At 38.6% G+C, this 18,868-nt stretch overlaps 1 protein-coding gene across 1 annotated transcript in view; it reads left to right on the top strand.

Annotated features, from left to right (window-relative positions):
• Positions 1–18,868, top strand: part of C2H1orf87 (chromosome 2 C1orf87 homolog) — a 75,325-nt gene that overhangs the window by 26,770 nt on the left and 29,687 nt on the right. The window contains exons 3-6 of the mRNA XM_036180085.1: positions 8,043–8,183; positions 8,758–9,021; positions 12,850–12,971; positions 17,261–17,426. Coding sequence (XP_036035978.1) covers positions 8,043–8,183; positions 8,758–9,021; positions 12,850–12,971; positions 17,261–17,426 — 693 coding nt within the window. The remainder of the gene's footprint in view (positions 1–8,042; positions 8,184–8,757; positions 9,022–12,849; positions 12,972–17,260; positions 17,427–18,868) is intronic.

The raw sequence follows: 18,868 nt of genomic DNA, 5'->3' as shown, positions 1-18,868 counted from the left end.
ACCAAAATAAAAAATGAAACTTAAAAAATGATATGTAAAATTTATGAAGGTTGAGAGAAATAAAAGCTTAAATTGTTTATCTAAAGTCTAAAAAGATATTTTTAAGTTGGTAATACAAGTTGTGATAAAAAGTGGTTTAGTTACAAACCTTTGGATTGATCAGTATAGGATAGACAATAGAGTTTTTTATCTGAGTTTTCCAAATACAGATGGACTGGACATTGTGAATGTAATTCTTACCAGACAATTGTTCTTACTGTATATTTTCACTGTATTAGAGTTAAAACCTTTTCTTTTTATTTACACAAAAATGGAGAAATGTTGTGGGATATTCTTTTTGTATATTGTGAAGGTGTGTCTTTAACAAGACACCTTCTGATTGGTTTAATAAAGAGCTGAATGGCCAATAGCTAGTCAGGAGAGGATAGGTGCTATTTCCTGAGAGAGAGGAAGAATAGAAGGAATCTAGGTGCATGATGTGAAGCAAGTTGGATATACAGTACAGAGGAGAGATAACTAAGCAATATGGCAAAACATAGATTAATAAAAGTTTTAGTAACATGCAAGAGCTAGTTTTAGAAAAGCCTAAGCTAAAAGCCAAGCTTCCACCATTAATATTAAATCCCCATGTCATTATTGGGGAGCTGGCAGTCTTACAAAGGAAAGTCTGAATACATTTGAGAAATCTTTCTGTGCTGTCATATTTAGGGCATGTGGGAAAATACCAACTTCACTGAAAATGCTGAAGGAGATTGGAGGGAAAACACAGGGCCAAAGTTCGTGAAGTTTCTTGGGATCATCAAAGCAAGACAGCAAAAACAGCTTACTGGATAGGTTGAAAATTTTCCCCCAAACTAGGACAGAAAGATTGCTCCTGAGTATCTGAATTCTGGTACTAGCTATTCAATAATTCAAAGTATGAGCGTTACATGAAGGCAGTAGCTAGTTAGCTTATGGAAAATGTTTCAGAAGCAAGTCATTTACTGTGCTCAGGATCTAGCTATCCCTGGGCAGATCAATTTCCCCTAGTCAGTAAGGACCTGTCAGCTAACATGATCAACCATCATAAAATACTGAAAAAGTTTAAAGCATTAATAATTCACCATATTCTATGGCACGATGAGAAAATGTTTTAACCTTGAACCCAAATCCATTATTATTTTGTTGTGAACTTTAATAATATTTTTGGAGAGTAACATTTTTAGTTTCTTTTATTCTTGCAAAGTTCATAATTGCCTTTACCACCCTTTATGAACTTGCTAATTAAAACAGTCTATGAAGACTCCTGTTTTTGATAAAAGCACACATTTTTTTAAAATTTGGAAGTTAATTTAATTTTACATATCAGCCCTAGGTTCCCCTGTCCTCCACTCTCCTGTCCCCACCTCTGCCTACCCCCCACCCACCCCCCATTCCCATCTCCTTCAGGGCAAAGATGCCCCTGGGGATTCAGCTCAACTTGGTAGATTCAGTCCAGGCAGGTCCAGTCCCCTCCTCCCAGGCTGAGCAAAGTGTCCCTGCATAAGTCCAAGCTCCAAACAGCCAGATCATGCATTAAGGACAGGTCTAGGTCCCAATGCTTGGGTGCCTCCCAAACAGTTCAAGCTAATCAACTGTCTCACTTATCCAGGTGGGGGCTGAATCAGTTGGGGGCTGCTCAGCTTTTGGTTAATAGTTCATGTGTTTCCCTTAGTTTAGCTATTTGTCCCTGTGCTTTTTCCAATCTTGATCTCTACAATTCTCGATCATACAATCCCTCCTCTTTCTCACCAATTGGACTCCTGAACTCCACCTGGGGCCTGGCCATGGCTCCTTGCATCACTTCTCTCAGTCATTGGATGAGATTTCTAGCACAGCAGTTTACAGTGTTTGGCCATCTGATCACCAGACTAGGTCAGTTCGGTCTTTATCTCGACCATTGCCAGTAGTCTGCAGTGGAGGAATATTTGTGGATTTCTGGGGACCTCTCTAGCAATTGACTTCTTCCTATTCTCATATGATCTTCATTTATCATGGTCTGTTAGTCCTTGTTCTCCCTCTCTGTTCTTGATCCAGCTGGGATCTCCAACTCCCCTAAGCTCTCTTTCCCTCAAACCTTGCCCTTCATTACCCCCACTCATATCCAGGTTGTTCATGTAGACCTCATTCATTTCTCTGTCATTGGGCAATCCTTGTGTCTTTCTTAGGGTCCTCTTTACTAGGTAGCCTCCCTGGAGTTGTGAGTAGCAGTCTAGTCATCTTTGTTTTACATCTAGTATCCTCCTATGAGTGAGTACATACCATGTTTGTCTTTCTGAGTCTGGGTTACCTCACTCAGGATGTTTTTTTTCTAGATCCATCCATTTGCCTGCAAATCTAATGATGTCATTGTTTTTCTCTGCTGAGTAGTACTCCATTGTGGATATGTACCACATTTTCTTCACCCATTCTTCAGTTGAAAGGCATCTAGGTTGTTTCCAGGTTCTGGCTATTACAAACAATACTGGAATGAACATAGCTGAGCAAATGCCCCTGTGAAATAATTGAGCATTCCTTGGGTATATGCCCAAGAGTGGTATAGCTGGGTCTTGGGGGAGATGGATTCCCAATTTTGTAAGAAAGCACCATATTGATTTCCAAAGTGGCTGCACAAACTTGCATTCCCAACAGCAGTGGAGGAGAGTTCCCCTTGCTCCACATCCTCTCCAGCATAAGCTGTCTTCTGTGTTTTTGATCATAGCCATTCTGACAATTGTAAGGTGGTATCTCAGAGTCATTTTGATTTGCATTTCCTGGATAATTAGGGATGTTGAGCAATTCCTTAAATGTCTTTCAGCCATTTGAGCTTCCTCTGATGAGAATTGTCTGTTTAGTTCTATAGCCCATTTCTTAATTGGACTGTTGTGCATTTTGATGTCTAATTTCTTGAATTCTTTATTCTGGATATCAGCCCTCTGTCAGATGTGCGGTTGGTGAAGACCTTTTCCCATTCTGTAGGCTGTCGCTTTGTCTTGTTGACCATGTCTTCGCTATACAAAAGCTTCTCAGTTTCAAGAGGTCCCATTGATTGATTGTTTCTCTCAGTGTCTGTGCTACTGGTATTATATTTAGAAAGTGATCTCCTGTGCCAATGTGTTCAAGACTACTTCCTACTTTCTCTTCTATCAGGTTTAGAGTAACTGGATTTATGTTGTGGTCTTTGATCCACTTGGACTTAAGTTTTGTGCATGGTGACAGACATGGATCTATTTGCAGCCTTCTACACATTGACATCCAGTTATGCCAGCACCATTTGTTGAAGATACTTTCTCTTTTCCATTGTACATTTTTGGCTTCTTTGTCAAAAATTATATGTTCATAGGTGTGTGGGTTAATGTCAGGGTCTTCAATTCAATTCCATTGGTCCACATGTCAGTTTTTATGCCAGTACCAAGCTGTTTTTATTAGGGTAGCTCTATAGTAGAGCTTGAGGTCAGGGATTGTGATGCCTCTAGAAGTTGTTTTATTGTACAGGATTCTTTTGGCTATCCTGGGTTTTTTTGTTTTTCCATATGAAGTTGAGTATTATTCTTTCCAGATCTGTGAAGAATTATGTTGGTAATTTGATGGGGATTGCATTGAATCTGTAGATTGCTTTTGGTAAGATCGCCATTTTTACTATGTTAATCCTGCCTATCCATGAGCATGGCAGATGTTTCCATTTTCTGACATCTTCTGAAATTTCTTTTTTCATGGACTTAAATTTCTTGTCATATAGGTCCTTCACTTGCTTAGTTATAGTTACCCTAAGGTATTTTATATCATTTGTGGCTATTGTAAAGGGTGATGTATCTCTGATTTCCTTCTCAGCCTGTTTGTCTATTGTATTGAATTCTTCCTTTCCAATTTGTATCCCCTTAATCTCCTTATGTTGTCTTATTACCCTGGCTAGAACTTCAAGTACTATATTGAATAAGTAAGGGGAGAGGGGACAGCCTTGACTTGTTCCTTATTTTAGTGGAATTGCTTTGAGTTTCTCTCCATTTAATTTGATGTTGGCTGTTGGCTTGCTGTAGATTGCCTTTATTATGTTTAGGTATGTTCCCTGTATTCCTGATTGCTCCAAGACCTTTATCTTGAAGGGTTGTTGGATTTTGTCAAATGCCTTTTCAGCATCTAGTGAAATGATCATGTGGTTTTTTTCTTTGTGTTTGTTTATATGGTGTATTACATTGATGGACTTTCGTATGTTGAACCACCCTTGCATCCCTTTGATGAAGCCTACTTGATCATGGTGGATAATTGTTTTGATGTGTTCTTGGAGTCTGTGTGCCAGTATTTTATTGAGTAATTTTGCATCAACGTTCATGAGGGAGATCCGTCTGTAGTTCTCTTTCTTTGTTGCATCTTTGTTTGGTTTAGGAATCAGGTTAATTGTAGCTTCATAGAAGGAGTTTGGTAATGTTCCTTCTGCTTCTATTGTGTGGAACAATTTAAAGAGTATTGGTATTAAGTCTTCTTTGAAGATCTGGTAGAATTCTGCAGTGAAACCATCTGGTCATGGGCTTTTTTTGGTTGGGAGACTTTTAATGACTGATTCTATTTCCTTAGGGTTTATTGAACTATTTAAATGGGTTTTTTTTCTGGTCTTGATTTAACTTAGGTATGTGGTATCTATCCAGAAAATTATCAATTTCTTTTAGATTTTCCAGTTTTGTGGAGTAGATGTTTTTGAAGTATGACCTGATGATTCTCTGGATTTCCTCAATGTCTGTTGTTATGTACCCCTTTTCATTTCTGATTTCTTTAAATTTGGATGCTCTCTCTGTCTTTTGGTTAGTTTGGATAAAGGTTTGTCTATCTTGTTGATTTCCTCATCAAACCAATTCTTTGTTTCATTAATGTTTTTGTATTGTTCTCTTTGTTTCTATTTTATTAATTTCACTTCTCAATTTGATAATTTCCTGAAGTCTATTCTTCCTAGGAGTCTTTGCTTCTTCTTGTTCTAGAGCTTTCAGGTGTGCTGTTAAGTCACTAGTGTGAGATTTTTCCAACTTCTTTTTGTGGGCATTTAGTGCTATGAATTTCCCTCTTATCACTGTTTTCATAGTGTCCCATAAGTTTGGGTATGTGGTGTATTCATTTTCTTTGATCTCTAGGAAGCCTTTATTTTCTTCCTTAACCCATTGGTGATTCAGTTGAGTATTTTCAGTTTCCATGAGATTGTAGGTTTTCTGTAGTTTTCGTTGTTGTTGAAATCTTGCTTTAAACCATGGTGGTCTGGTAGAAGACAGGTAGTTATTCTAAATGTTTTGTATCTGTTGAGATTTGCTTTGTGGCCAAGTATGTGGTCGATTTTAGAGGTTCCATTGGGGTGCTGAGAAGAAGGTATATTCTTTTTTGTTAGGATGGAATGTTCTGTAGATATCAATTAAGTCCATTTGAGTCATAATATCAGTTAAGTACTTTATTTCTCTGTTAAGTTTCAATTTGGCAGACCTGTCTAGTGGTGAAAGTGGGGTGTTGAAGTCTCCCACTATTAATGTGTGGGGTTTTATATATGATTTAAGCTTTAGTAATGTTTCTTTTACATATGTGGGTACCCTTGTGTTTGGGGCATAAATGTTCACAATTGAAACTTCATCTTGGTGGATCTCTCCTGAGATGAGTATGTAATGTCCTTCATCATCTCTTTTTATTGATTTTAGTTTGAAGTCTATTTGGCTGGACATTAGGATGGCTACACCAGCTTGCTTCTTAAGACCATTTGATTGGAAAGTCTTTTCCCAGCCTTTTATTCTTAGGTAGTGTCTATCTTTGAATTTGAGGTGTTTCTTGTTTGCACCAGAATGATGGGTCCTGCTTTCATATCCATTCTGTTAGCCTGTATCTTTTTATAGGTGAATTAAGTCCATTAATATTAAGGGATATTAATGACCAGTGATTGTTCATTCCTGGTTTTTTTGTTTGTTTGTTTGTTTTTTTATGGTAGTGTGTGTGTACTTCTCTTTTTTGGGGTTTACTGATGTGGTGTTGTCTATTGCCTGTGTTTTTGAGGGTGTATCTGACTTCCTTTTGTTGGAATTTTCCTTCTAGTGATTTCTGTAGGGCTGGGTTTGTGAATAAGTATTGTTTAAATCTGGCTTTGCCTCAGAATATCTTGTTCACACTGTCTATGATGATTGAAAGTTTTTCTGGGTATATTAGTCTAGGTTTGCATCCACAGTCTCTTAGTGTCTGCATTACATCTGTCTAGGTCCTTTTGGCTTTCAAAGTCTCCATTGAGAAATCGGATATTATTCTGATAGGTTTGCCTTTATATGTCACTTGGTCTTTTCCTTTGCTGCTCCTAATATTCTTTCTTTCTACTGTAGGTTTAGTTGTTTAATTATTGTGTGGTGAGTGGACTTTTTTTTTTGGGGGGGTGTCTAGTCTGTTTGGTGTTCTATAGGCTTCTTGTATCTTCATAGGCATTTCCTTCTTTAAGTTGGGAAAGTTTTCTTCTATGATCATGTTGAATATATTTTCTGTGCCTTTGAGTTGGTATTCTTCTCCTTCCTTAATCCCTATTATTTGTAGGTATGGTCTTTTCATGGTATCCCAAATCTCTTGGACATTTTGGGTCATGACTTTGTTGGCTTTAGTATTTTCTTTGACTTCTACCATATTTCAACACCAGAGATCCTCTCTTCCATCTCTTGCATTCTGTTGTTTATACTTGCATCTGGAGTTCCTATTCATTTACTCAGATTTTCTATTTCCAGCATTCCCTCTGCTTGTGTCTTCTTCATTTTTTTCCCTTTTCAGGTCTTGGACTGTTTCCCTCATCTGTTTCATTGCTTTTTCATGATTTTCTTACAGGGATTTATTGTTTTCTTCTGCTTTATTTGTCCTTTCCTCTAGTTTTTTTGTATTGTTCTTCCCATTTTTCTTTGTCTGTTCCTCCACTTCATTTTTGATTTCTTCTTTATAAGCCTCTAGCCTCTTCATGATATTATTCATAAGGTGGTTTTCTTCTGCTTCTTCTATTTTGTGATGTTCAAGTCTAGCTGTTGGAGGAGGGCTATGTTCTGGTGATGCTGTATAGCTCTTTATTTTGTTGTATGTACTTCTACTTTGATGTCTGCCCATCTCCTCCTGGATTCGTTCTTGGTCTTATCAGCACTCTTGGTACAAACAGAGCTGACAGATTCAGGAAGCCCCTCTCTGGTCCAGAAGGAAGCTCTGGGCCAGATGGGAACTGGGGGCTGGTCTCTGAGTCTCAGGCAGTGGCTGGGGTCTCTGGTGGATGGGTATGAGGGCATGGCTTGGAGATTACAGCATCTGCCTGGGGTCTTGGAAAAGGAGAACCTTCCCGCAGGGCCCACCTGATGGCCAGAAACTGGGGCCAAGTTGGGCAGGTCTTCCCTGGGATGGCTGGTGCCCAGGGATGGGACCTAGGGGCAGGCCTCTCTGGGTATGACCCCAGGTGCTCACCTCTGGTCCAGATGGGAGTCCCAGGCTAATGGGAGCTGGGGGCTGGTCTCTGAGTCTCTGGAAGTGGCTGGGGTCTCAGGCAGATGGGTGTGGGGGCATAGTGTGGAGATTTCAGGGTTTGCTGGGGGTCTTGGAAAAGGGGAACCTTCCCGGTGGGGGGGGGGTCCTGCCCTATGGCCAGAATCTGGGGCCAAGTTGGGCAGGTCTTCCCAGAATGGCTGGTGCCCAGGAATGGGACATAGGGGCAGACCTCTCTGGGTATGACCCCAGGCATTCACCTCTTGTCCCAAGAGCACACTTTCACCTGCAAACACATTATGTTCTACCTATTTTTGTTTTGTCTGTCAGAGACAACTTTTTTGCATGGATAAGAAAGTATCTAATTCTTCACATTTTTGTTCAAAATATGTTAATTTCCTAATGCTGAAAATGGTGTGGAGCAAACCTTCTTCACTGGGAATTCAGGAACTCAATGATTCCATGGGCTGAAGTTCATTTACATCTGGAATTTGCTAAAAGATGCTTGGCTCACTCATATTTTCCCTGTTCCTTTTCTTTTCCTTTCCCCATTTCTGCTCTTTGCTTACATTTGTCTTTGTTTCTTTAAGATTTCCCATGAGGCAAATGTCTACTGCAGCTCAGTACCAACTGGAGACCAGTCTCTATCCTATATACACTGTCTCCCCAGTAGAAAATCTAGAGATTGGTCCTTGGAATATATAACAAAGGACAGCTCTGAACAACCTGAGGTGTGTATAGTGAATTGTTGGCTTGTTTTCTATAGCTGTGTGGATAATGAGCATTATTGATTGACTGCATATTTTCATGTGAAATACTAATTAGAAAGTTTGAGGATGGATGGAAAGATGTCATAACCCCTGTGCTCAGCAGTTTTACAGGAATCTCCCTCGGAAATTTATAGGCATCCTACAAACCTCAACTCCCTTCACTCCAAATTTCCCAGAAGGGCTCCTGAAGTCTAGTTAACCCAATATGAATTCAGCTTTTATCTTTTGTTTCATTCTCAGCACTAAGCTTGTCAACCTGACAAGTCTTTAAAATTTACTGTTATAAATTTTTATCCAAGATGAAATGTTGTTATGAACATTATACACAACAATGATAGATATTAAAGAGCCTATGTATGACCTCCCTGGAACAGATCCAGGGCCCCATAAATTAATGAAACTGTCTTTTCTTGTCTTAGGCCAACCCTGTAGGTATAAGCTGTGACACTTGCCCCAGTGATTTCTGCTTCCTCCCCAGGTCTTTACCAGTCTTGTCTCAGAGCTCTGTTCATATTTCTATCCTTTATTATGTTAGGAAATTATCCAAAGACCAAGTATAATGACAAGTGAAGATTCTTTTCTACTCACTTTGGTCAGAAGAGAACTCAAGTCATGCCCATTGAGCTCCAGCCTATGGGACAAACTTCTGAAAGAGCTGAAGACTCTGGACCCCATCTCTTCAGGGTTTCTCCTCCAGTCACAGTTAAGCCGCCTCTTCCAAAGACTTGAAGTCCCTCTTCAGTTCCCAACAGTCAAGCTCCTCTGCCAAAAATTTTCCAGAAGGGATTCTCCTGAAATGGTATGACCATCATGTCATCTGAGATGTGGGTTCCTCTTATGTCTCTGCCTTTAACCCAACAGAGTAATAAAATCAAGAAGTTATTTTTATCTTTGCAATGGTCTTTCCTAGGGACCCCTAAGCTTATTCATATTCATGAGTGGAAGTTTTCATCAGAAAATACCAGAATAGAAGATAAAGTTAGGGATCTCAGCTCTGTTCCGTTTCTCTTTAAAGAGTCTCAACTTTCACTGTCTATTCTAAACATACAAAGCCTGGACTGATTCAAGACAATGGGCCTTCCTGTGTCTGTTGGGAAGCTGACTTGGTCTGCAAGCCTGAGGATAAGAGTAGAGAGCTTGACTAAGACCTCTTATGTGTTGAGACAGTTTCTTAGAGGTCAAAGGTGAAATATAATTTAAAATATAATTTATCACTACCATTTTGGAAACTGGTGCCCAAGAAATATATAGCAGATCTGAAGCTGAGACATGAGTTCACTGATAAGACCACAGTGGCTTTGGATATGACCTATTTTGGGCTATTGAGCCCAAACACACTTGTGTCTGATTGTAGTATGGTCCAAGTATAGACAAATCACAGAGCTACAGGAAAATATCTTGAAATATAAATAATAGCAATGAGAAAATCATGAGTGAGTATCATTGACCACAAGGTCTTAGACAGAGCAGACCTCACAAAGGAAGGACAGGGTGCTGACCCCAATCACAGCAGCTGCAACTCTGTGACATGTGACTGTTCTACTCAATATACCTGGTTCTCAGTGATCTTGTTTACAAAATCAAGTCAAAACCAATCTTGTGGGCATCATATCAGGATTTAATGATATGACAAATGAAAAATACTGATGTTGCATTTAGCTCTTAGATGCTCAAATAAATGTTTTCTCTCCTCTAAGCTGTTGTAATTGAACCTTTTCTATCCTTATGAGCATTGTTTAGCAGTATGTTGACAATGCATGACACAAACTACATGAAACATGAGTTTAATAAAACTTTATGGTTGACTGGCAGTAGCGGTGCACACCTTTAATCCCAGCACTTAGGAGGCAGAGGCAGGTGGATTTCTGTGAGTTTGAGGCCAGCCTAGTCCACAGAGTGAGATCCAGGACAGACACCAAAAATACACAGAGAAACCCTGTCTCAAATAATAATAATAATAATAATAATAATAATAATAAAACTTTATAGCTCAAGACTTACATCATATGAGAATAACCTTAACTGGTTTTCTGGAGGTTCTTATATCCATAGTCTTTGGATGGCCTCTGTCTTAGCAGTGGCAAACAGTGACCATCCTTCAGTCCCTTATTACACTGGAAAGAAAATTTGGCTTTTTATCACCTAGCTCAATAAATTCTTGTCTCTAGATTAAGTGAATGCATCTAAACTTATAAGCATGTATTATATACAATAACCATTCCTGAGATATGAGAGGGAAAAAGAGGCTAAACACTATGTTATTTGCCAATAGCTACCTAAATCCTCAGTGGTTTAAAACAACAAATTTTATTGATTGATGTTTTGAAACATGGTCTGATGCAACCCAGCCAGCATCTGAAGGTACCTACGTAGCTGGAGATGACCTTGAGTTTCTGATCCTCCTGCCTCAATCTTACAAGAGCTATGATTATAGGCATTTACCACTATGTCTCATTTTATTTGGTGCTGGGGATTAAACCCAGGAACCATGGGCTAGTAGGCTCTTTATCAATGGAGCTACATTCTCAAGTCCTGATAGTTGTTAGTTTTTAAATATGCATTATAATTAGAGGCATTAGTGCTCTTTGAGCTGCTGGACCCATCCTGATGAAACAGCTGCTTAGGAATATTTTACTTGTGATACTTAAGGGGCAAGTGGGAGACTTCCAAGGTGCTCATGCTACAAGCTTAATCTTCAACCCCAAAACTGTTCTCTATATTTCTTTTCACAGTATCTTAGCCAGAACTAGCCACAAGGCTCTCCCATGGTTCTGTAAACTTTGTCAACCCTGACACATTCTTGCTAAAGGAATTTTAGGTGACCTCAAGATATATAGATATATAAAACAGATACACAAATAACATTTACTGATAATGGATCACAAAGAACTTTCAAAAGTCATTCTTTGGCATACATCAGATTTTAGTATTTATAAAAGATGAAAGCAAGTTTACATACTAATGAGATGAATATGCATATTTACTTACTTATTTATTTTTAGATTTATTTATTTACTTTATGTGTGTGTATATCCTGCCTGAATCTATGTATGCATGCCATGCCTGGTCCCCATGGAGATCAGAAAAAAGCCTCAGATACCATAGAACTGGAGTTTCAGATGGTTGTGAACCACCATGTGGATGCCGAGAAGCAAATTCAAGTCTTCTGTAAGAGCAACAAGTGCTGTTAACCACCAAGTCATCCATCTAGCCCCTTATTTATATTTTAAGTTAAAATATATCACTTGACCTTCTTTTTCCTACCTCTGATCCCTCCCCTCCAACCTCTATTCAAATTGATGGCCTCTTTTTCTTTAAGATTATTATTACACATATAAATATGCATAAATACAACTTCTGAGCCAGTTTTCCTTGTGTGTGTGTATATGATTAATTTCAGGGTTGATCACTTCGCATTGGATAACCAATTAGGCATCTCATTGCTAGAAGAGGGTAATTCATCCTCACTTAACGGTCATTAGCTACCTGTAGCTTTTTCTCTAGGAAGGGTGGCATCCTACCTATAATCCTAGCCTATGGGAGAGGAGGACAAGATCCCTGGAGCAAGCCAGTTAGTGAGACTAGACAAATCCAGAAAGCTCTGGGTTCAAGTGAGAGATTCTGCCTTGATACATAAGGCAAAACATAACAACCAAGGGAGACATCCAACATCAACCTCTGCCTTTCACACTTGTGCCCACACATGTAAACATACATACATACATGGACACCACACACATTCATATACACAACAAAAGAATTCAGTCTCAGATGAGTATTTGTTACTGCAGGATGCAGAGCATCTTCAACATTTTTCAGATATTGGTTGATCGAAATTGATCAATACTTTGATTTTGTAATTAACTATGCTAAGAACACCTCATCACAAAAATATGTAGTTCAAAGGGGCAGAAATCTGTTTAATGCTATTTCTGAAACTGAAAATTCTATCCTAATACCAGGCCAAATGTCACTGAATGCATTTTCATGAAACTCAAGTTAGGAAATCAATTAACAGCTTTCAAAACCAAACATTATAACAAAATATCATCCAAAAATACACTAATTTGTTATAACATGCTGATGAATTATTGTATAAAATATCATCTTTGTCTTTTGTAATTAAGCCCACTGTTTCTGTATGGGCAGTAAAAAACTATGTACAGTAATAACCCTGCAATTCCCAACACATATGGTCTAGATTCCAAGGCAAGGTGTTTCATACAGGGATCTCTGGTGTTGTATGATATGATGTAAGCACAGTATAAGTGCATACGCTGTGTGATCAGACCAAGGCTACAGTGAAGTAAACAGTGTGTGAGAATAGCAAAAAACGTCTTGTATGTTTGGTTTTGAATGAGTCTGTGGTTATTCATGTTCACTGCCCAGAATTTAAGTAGTTGGGCTATACCCAACCACCAGGTAACCATGAGGAGGTACTATTTTACTGTTTATCCAGATAAGACCATTTAGCATAAATCATTAATAATTATGGGCCTGAATTTTTTAAATAGGATTTTTTAAAGCTATCAATGGTAAACATTTTCCAAGTACATTGGCTCCATTAGGCCTCTTTCCCTTAAATGCAAATTAAGTAAAGATGTTCTATTTTATATTTAATTTTCAGGTGAATTATGGAGAGCTACTCTGCTTTTTAAAAGAGGCAAGTTCAGATAAATTGCAGAAAAATGGAACTGCTGTACACAGTAACCCAAGGAACACTCCAAGACAAAGCCACCATAGACAAAGGTATTCTCTCCTTTTTTGTAGATGTATTTATTGTTCCTCCATCTCTCAGGCCATGCTGCTGTAGTGAATTGAAGTATTGTTGCTAGCTAGTTTTGAAAGTACAATGTTTCTGGGCGGTGGTAGCACATGCTTTTAATCCCAGCACTTGGGAGGCAGAAGCAGGCGGATCTCAGTGATTTCAAGGCCAGCCTGGTCTATAGAGTGAGTTACAGGACAGGTGCAAAGCTAAGCAGAGAAACTCTGTCTTGAAAAACAAAACAAACAAACAAACAAACAAACAAACAAAAATTTCAATGTTTAAGATGAAAGATGCTTAGGTTTTGGTTTCCAGATATCACTTCCTTTCTTATCTTTATACAATAGGGGGAAAATAGGAAAAAAAAAACCCTGTAACCTCTCCTACAGCAGTGTTAATCCCTTTCATGAAGTCTCCAGCCTCATGATCTAAGGCTCTAGAGTTTGAATTTGTGAAACCAATATTTAGTCCATTGCCTGAGACTTCTAGAGCTTTCAGGATAGTAGAGGCATATTCTTACCCAGTTCACAAATACTTGGCTTGTGTGTATTTCTCTCTCTCTCTCTCTCTCTCTCTCTCTCTCTCTCTCTCTCTCTCTCTCTCTCTCTCTCCTTCCCACTCCACTCCTTTCCCCTCTCCATTCTCATCCTTGTACCCCCTCCTTCTCATCTCTTTCCCTCTCAGCATAGAAAGTAATTCACATTAACTTCATGTATTACTTAATACCAAAATATCTGCCTTTTTGTTTACATTTCAAAAAGAAAAATCTCATTACAAAATAAGAAAGAATTATGTAGGGTGTAAAACTCACCTAAAAAGTGTTTGATCAGTGAGGTCCTAGATTATTGGTACTGGCACAGGGTGTGAAATATAAAAATCACTAATATTTCTGCGTAATTGCAAGCAAAAGAAATGACAGAAAGTTTTTATCAAAATGTATCTGAGAGCTATATTAGACATGAAGTAGAATGAAGTGTGATATTGTCTGTGTTCCCCAAGAACAGTGAGGAGTTCAATTGTCAGGAACACAAGCTTCATTGCCAAAAGCCTGGGTCCAACTTCTTTACTACAGAATAACTATGTGACCTTAGAATTCACCCACCTCTTCTGTGCTTTCAGAGTCCAGTTGGAGATAGAGAGTCAAATAAATTTCCTTTGATTGATTTTTAACTAGTAATAAAGCCAAGGATCAATAAATATAAATTTTCCCTTTTCTGAATATCTTTTATCTTAGATTTAAAAGTGTGTATATTTGTGCTCATGTGTGTGTGTATGTGCATACATATTGATACTTGTGTGAGTATAGGTCAGGAAACCAATAGACATCATGAAAGAAGAGAAAGAGACCAAAAGAGATAGAAGAAAAGAAATAACAGTAGAATGCATATGTCCTGAGGCAGATATTTTTTTTGGGGAGGGTCACTCTTGGGGAAGGAAGGAATCACTCAGAGGTATTCTGAGGATAATGAGACATGAGGAACAGGATGATTGTGAGCAAAGTATAATGAGACGTGTCTGCAAAACTGTCATAATGAAATGTTCTGTGTTGTAGTCTAACACAGAAAGTTCATTTTAAAAGTAAGTAACAGAGACAAGAGGGTAACTTTGAGCTTCATGCCAGACTTTTCTACACAGCAAGTTCAAGGCAGGGAGAGGTATGAAGTGAAATTCTGTTGTGAAACAGCTAAAAGTAAGGTTAAAATAAAAGAAAATAAATGTGTGCAAGCACAAAGTTCTTTAGAACAGTTCCTGGCACGTGGTGTTTTTATTACTTCTCTTTTCAGTTAGAAACAAGGCTACTTCATAGTTAGAAGCTGTAGCATTGGGAATACATGTCCCTGGACCAGGCAGTAGAGTCAATTGGGTTCTAGAAATCTTGGCACATCCTACTGGAGTTGCCACATGTACTGGGAAAATCTGGGTTTATCCTTTGGGTTTGTAGTGTCATTAATAAAATACTAGATGAAAGAACTCAGAAGAAAACACAAAGACAATTTTATTAGAAATAAAACCCCAAGACAGGCAAGATGTAAATCTTGGCAGCTGCCCTGCCAGGCCACAAAGATAAAGAAGAGGAAGGAAGTCATGACACACTGAGCCAGCAAAGAGGTCAGACATATAGCAGACAGGCTGCTGCATGGCTTGGAGAGAAACATTTAGAGAAAAAGTGAACCCCAAAGGGTTATGAAAATCAACCTTAGAAAAGAAATAGAAAGAGGAGAGTCAAGTTATGCCTTCTCGAGTAACTCAGAACAGTGGAAATACTTAATGAAGCTACATGGCTTTGGCTCAGTAAGTGACTATACAGAGAGGATGGAAAAGCACATTGTCTCATTAAAGGGATAATTATTCTTCCCATCTGTTTTGAATGGCTTATTGTGAACTTGACTTGTTTAGGGGTGGTCTCTTGGCCAGGTGATTGACCTGCCCAACTGGATTAACTCTTAAGGGAGAAGACATGGTATGTCTCAACCCAGAGATAAGTTCCATTCTTAGACCTTCCTATAGTTCACTCCTTGACTGTGATTCTTAAATTTTACAAAGTTTCATTGACAAGTACACTCTGCTAGACACAGTAAATCCCCATATTGGACAGACCTAGTCTCTTCCTTATGGGATCATAATCAACAGAAATTTATATTAGTATGTGACTACTCCAGCGAAGTATGGCTCAGGAAACAACCATGTTACTAAGGGGCATGAGCCATAGAAAGTTTAAGTAAGCAGCAACTAGCCTTTGTGTACTATAGATTATGAAATTATGGTCCTGGGAGTTTACCATCCAGATCTTGTAAGTGCTAAATAGGAGGGCTCTTCTGGCCCCTGGACAGGATAACAATTCTTTTTCTCATAGTCCAGAGCTCTTTTCCTTCCTGACAAGCATTGCATTAGGAATTATTTATTTGGCATTTGAGGTTAGGAATGGTATCTAACCTAGCCAGCTTTGTGTCTCCCTTAGTCATACCATAGTTACTGGCCTATAAAGGGAACTCAGTAAATATTTATTGAATAAAATGGCATTACCAGGTATCTAAAGATGTTATATCATGATACTTAGAGGGGCACTTAGGAATCTCTGTTTTACAAAGTCACAAAGAGTGATCACTTTAAGTGTTGTAGAGAAGACATTGCTTTGTTCAGAGCAGACAGTGTGTTTAGAGAAACAAAGGGCTGAGCCTGCAGCCAAGGAGGAAGTCTTCTTTATCATCTGCTAGGTGTGGTAGCTCTGTGACAGAAGGGCTACCACACTCATCTCCTAAAGTGAGACAGATGAAATATACTCCTGGAACAGCCTTTCCAGAAACCCTTCCATCTATAGTACATTCCACACCCAACCTGCCCAGTTAGCATTCAGCAAACTGAGCAAGGGCCAAAGCTCAATGAATCCTGATCCTTAGCAACAGTTATGAAAAGAAAGGAGGGAGGAAAACTTGTGATTCAAATCAGAAACCCAGATATCTGATTGGCAGTCTGCACACCACTGAAAGGAGCCTGGTGTATGTGGGTGTGAGGTGTGGATGCCACATCTTCCTTCTGAGGATGTGGCACTTCACTTTGTAAGTGTAAATCAATTTGAACTTCACAGAGGAGGTGTGATTCAGATGGATCAGAAGGAACAAATGGATTTGGATGTAAAGGGTTCATGAAACAGATCAACATAACATATTATTGCCCAGCTACTGTTACCATTCATCTATTATTTTAGGAAGAAATAGCCAGACATGACTGTCTTAATAATTATATATTTGCATATTAGACTATAAATAAATATAATTCCCAAAATCCTATCTCTTCCTTACATAAAGAGGAAGCTTAGAAAGCATGCAATACCTCTGCCCAGTACAGGGTTTCCTATGTAAATCCCCCTATTATTATATCACAGCAGCTGTGTGTCTTTGCTTGTGGCAATCAGTAGTTTAGAAAGCTATGAGTAATTAATTGAATTTAAATACAGAAAGATTAAGTAAGTTAATATCATGTACTCTTTGTTGCTATTTTCTTCTCCAATGAGAAAAGAGAGCTAGAGGACAGATTAGGTGCCTAGGTCCATGCAATAACCCAGTTGATTTGCTCCTCTAAAAAGAAATTGCAGAACTCATTTCTGTGACAAAGAGGTATGTTAGTCTATGAAAATTGCACATGCATCCCATGTCCAGATTATTAAAACTTAGGTGGAATCCCAGGGAATAGCTGAACTGAGAAACACCGCATGAAAACACAGACTTTTAGCAGGCCATCTTTTTCATAGCCCTTTATTTGCCTCTGTAATCAGAATACTACCTCAAGGTCCTGGTTTACTGTCTGAAGTGAACAAGAGCTTGCTGGAGATTTTGAAAATGGCACTAAGAACATGCCAAGGCAAATTCAACATAGACAACCTCAACCTGAGCCTTCAAAAAGAAGATCACTCATTCTCTGGCTGCCTCCCTTTGCCCAAGGTAACCAAAAGTAGATTTCAGATTTGTCAAGAGTCAACAGAACTAATGCAGAACACTGAGTCTGTATTAACAATAAGGCACAGCTATGGTCTGTGTTCTGTCTGAGGATTATATTACACAATTGGTGTGTGTGTGTGTGTGTGTGTGTGTGTGTGTGTGTGTGTACTTGAGAAAAGAAAAACAAAATAAAGGAGAGATTTTTGAAATGTGCAGAATTGGTCCAGCAATTACTTACATTGTGCTATACTTAATGATAATAATACAAAATATTATAATACCCAAATAATACTTAACAATGGAAACAAATATTTTTCAAGGCCAAACTCACTTTTCACATCCTCTCCCAGCTTCTACTGGGGCCAGCATGTGGCATCTCATGCCTTGGGAACACCATATTTTAGGATTGATGTAATTTATTGTGGATAGAGCTCAGCATGCTGATTTGAGACAGTAATTACCAGTGCAGATGTGTTTCATGGAAGAGGACCCAGAACCATATTAATTCGTGAATCTTCCATAGCCAAATAAACTGATGTCTCAAAGCTATGTTGCATAGAAATGGAATCATGATTGCTGCTATTACTATAACTGCATTGATAATACCACAGCTTCACACTGCTTAATTCTTACTAGGTGCTGAGCACTGTGATAAGTGCTTAACTGACATGATCTCATATAACATCAACAAAGTTAATTCCTTACACAATCTCATGAAATATAGGTAGGTGTTGTTACTGCCCTTTCATAAGTGAAATAAATTCTGAATTTTGAAAAGGACAATTGAACTAATTCCTGGGCTACAACTAACAAGGGGCAGAATCAAAATCCCCAGCTTAGAAAAGGTTGGAAATTGGTGAGTCAAGGGAACTCAACCAAGAGGTGGTGTAGAGAAGTTTTTCCTGAGAACTATACTCAAAAGAGAAATTGAAGCATTAGGGAAGTTGGAAATTATGGGCGAAAGGTTCTACCAGACACATTGCCATATATCCTTCATTCTGGGCATGCAGGAGTTAAAACTGAGGGAGTCAGAGTAGTTTCTGATATTTACTCAATACAGCACAGGTGGGTTCTTATTCCCAAATAAAAGCTGCCTTTCTCTGGGACTGCATTCATGCAGTCCGCACACACAGCAAGGCTTATGCTAATGTCTTTGCATGCATGTACCTGTGTACACGTGTACTGTACATGCAAACATGTTTCAGTAGAAAGAGAATAATGCAGGGCAGTCTGAACCTCAAGACTTGCCTGTTTTGTGTTCATGAGTAGAGTAAGAATAGACTAAGAAGCAGCAGTTCTTTGTTAGATTGGAAACCACGAAATGCCACTGGCAAAGGCCATGTTCTCAGATGTTATGCACAGACTACAAGACAAAAAAAAACAAAAAAATAAAAAAAAAACCCTTGAAAATTTAAATATATTCACTTAATCTCTTTTGGTCTCAG

Source organism: Onychomys torridus, chromosome 2 (assembly GCF_903995425.1).
Source record: "Onychomys torridus chromosome 2, mOncTor1.1, whole genome shotgun sequence".
In the NCBI taxonomy this organism is placed as follows: Eukaryota; Metazoa; Chordata; class Mammalia; order Rodentia; family Cricetidae; genus Onychomys; species Onychomys torridus.
This window is presented reverse-complemented; position numbering and strand designations above follow the sequence as displayed.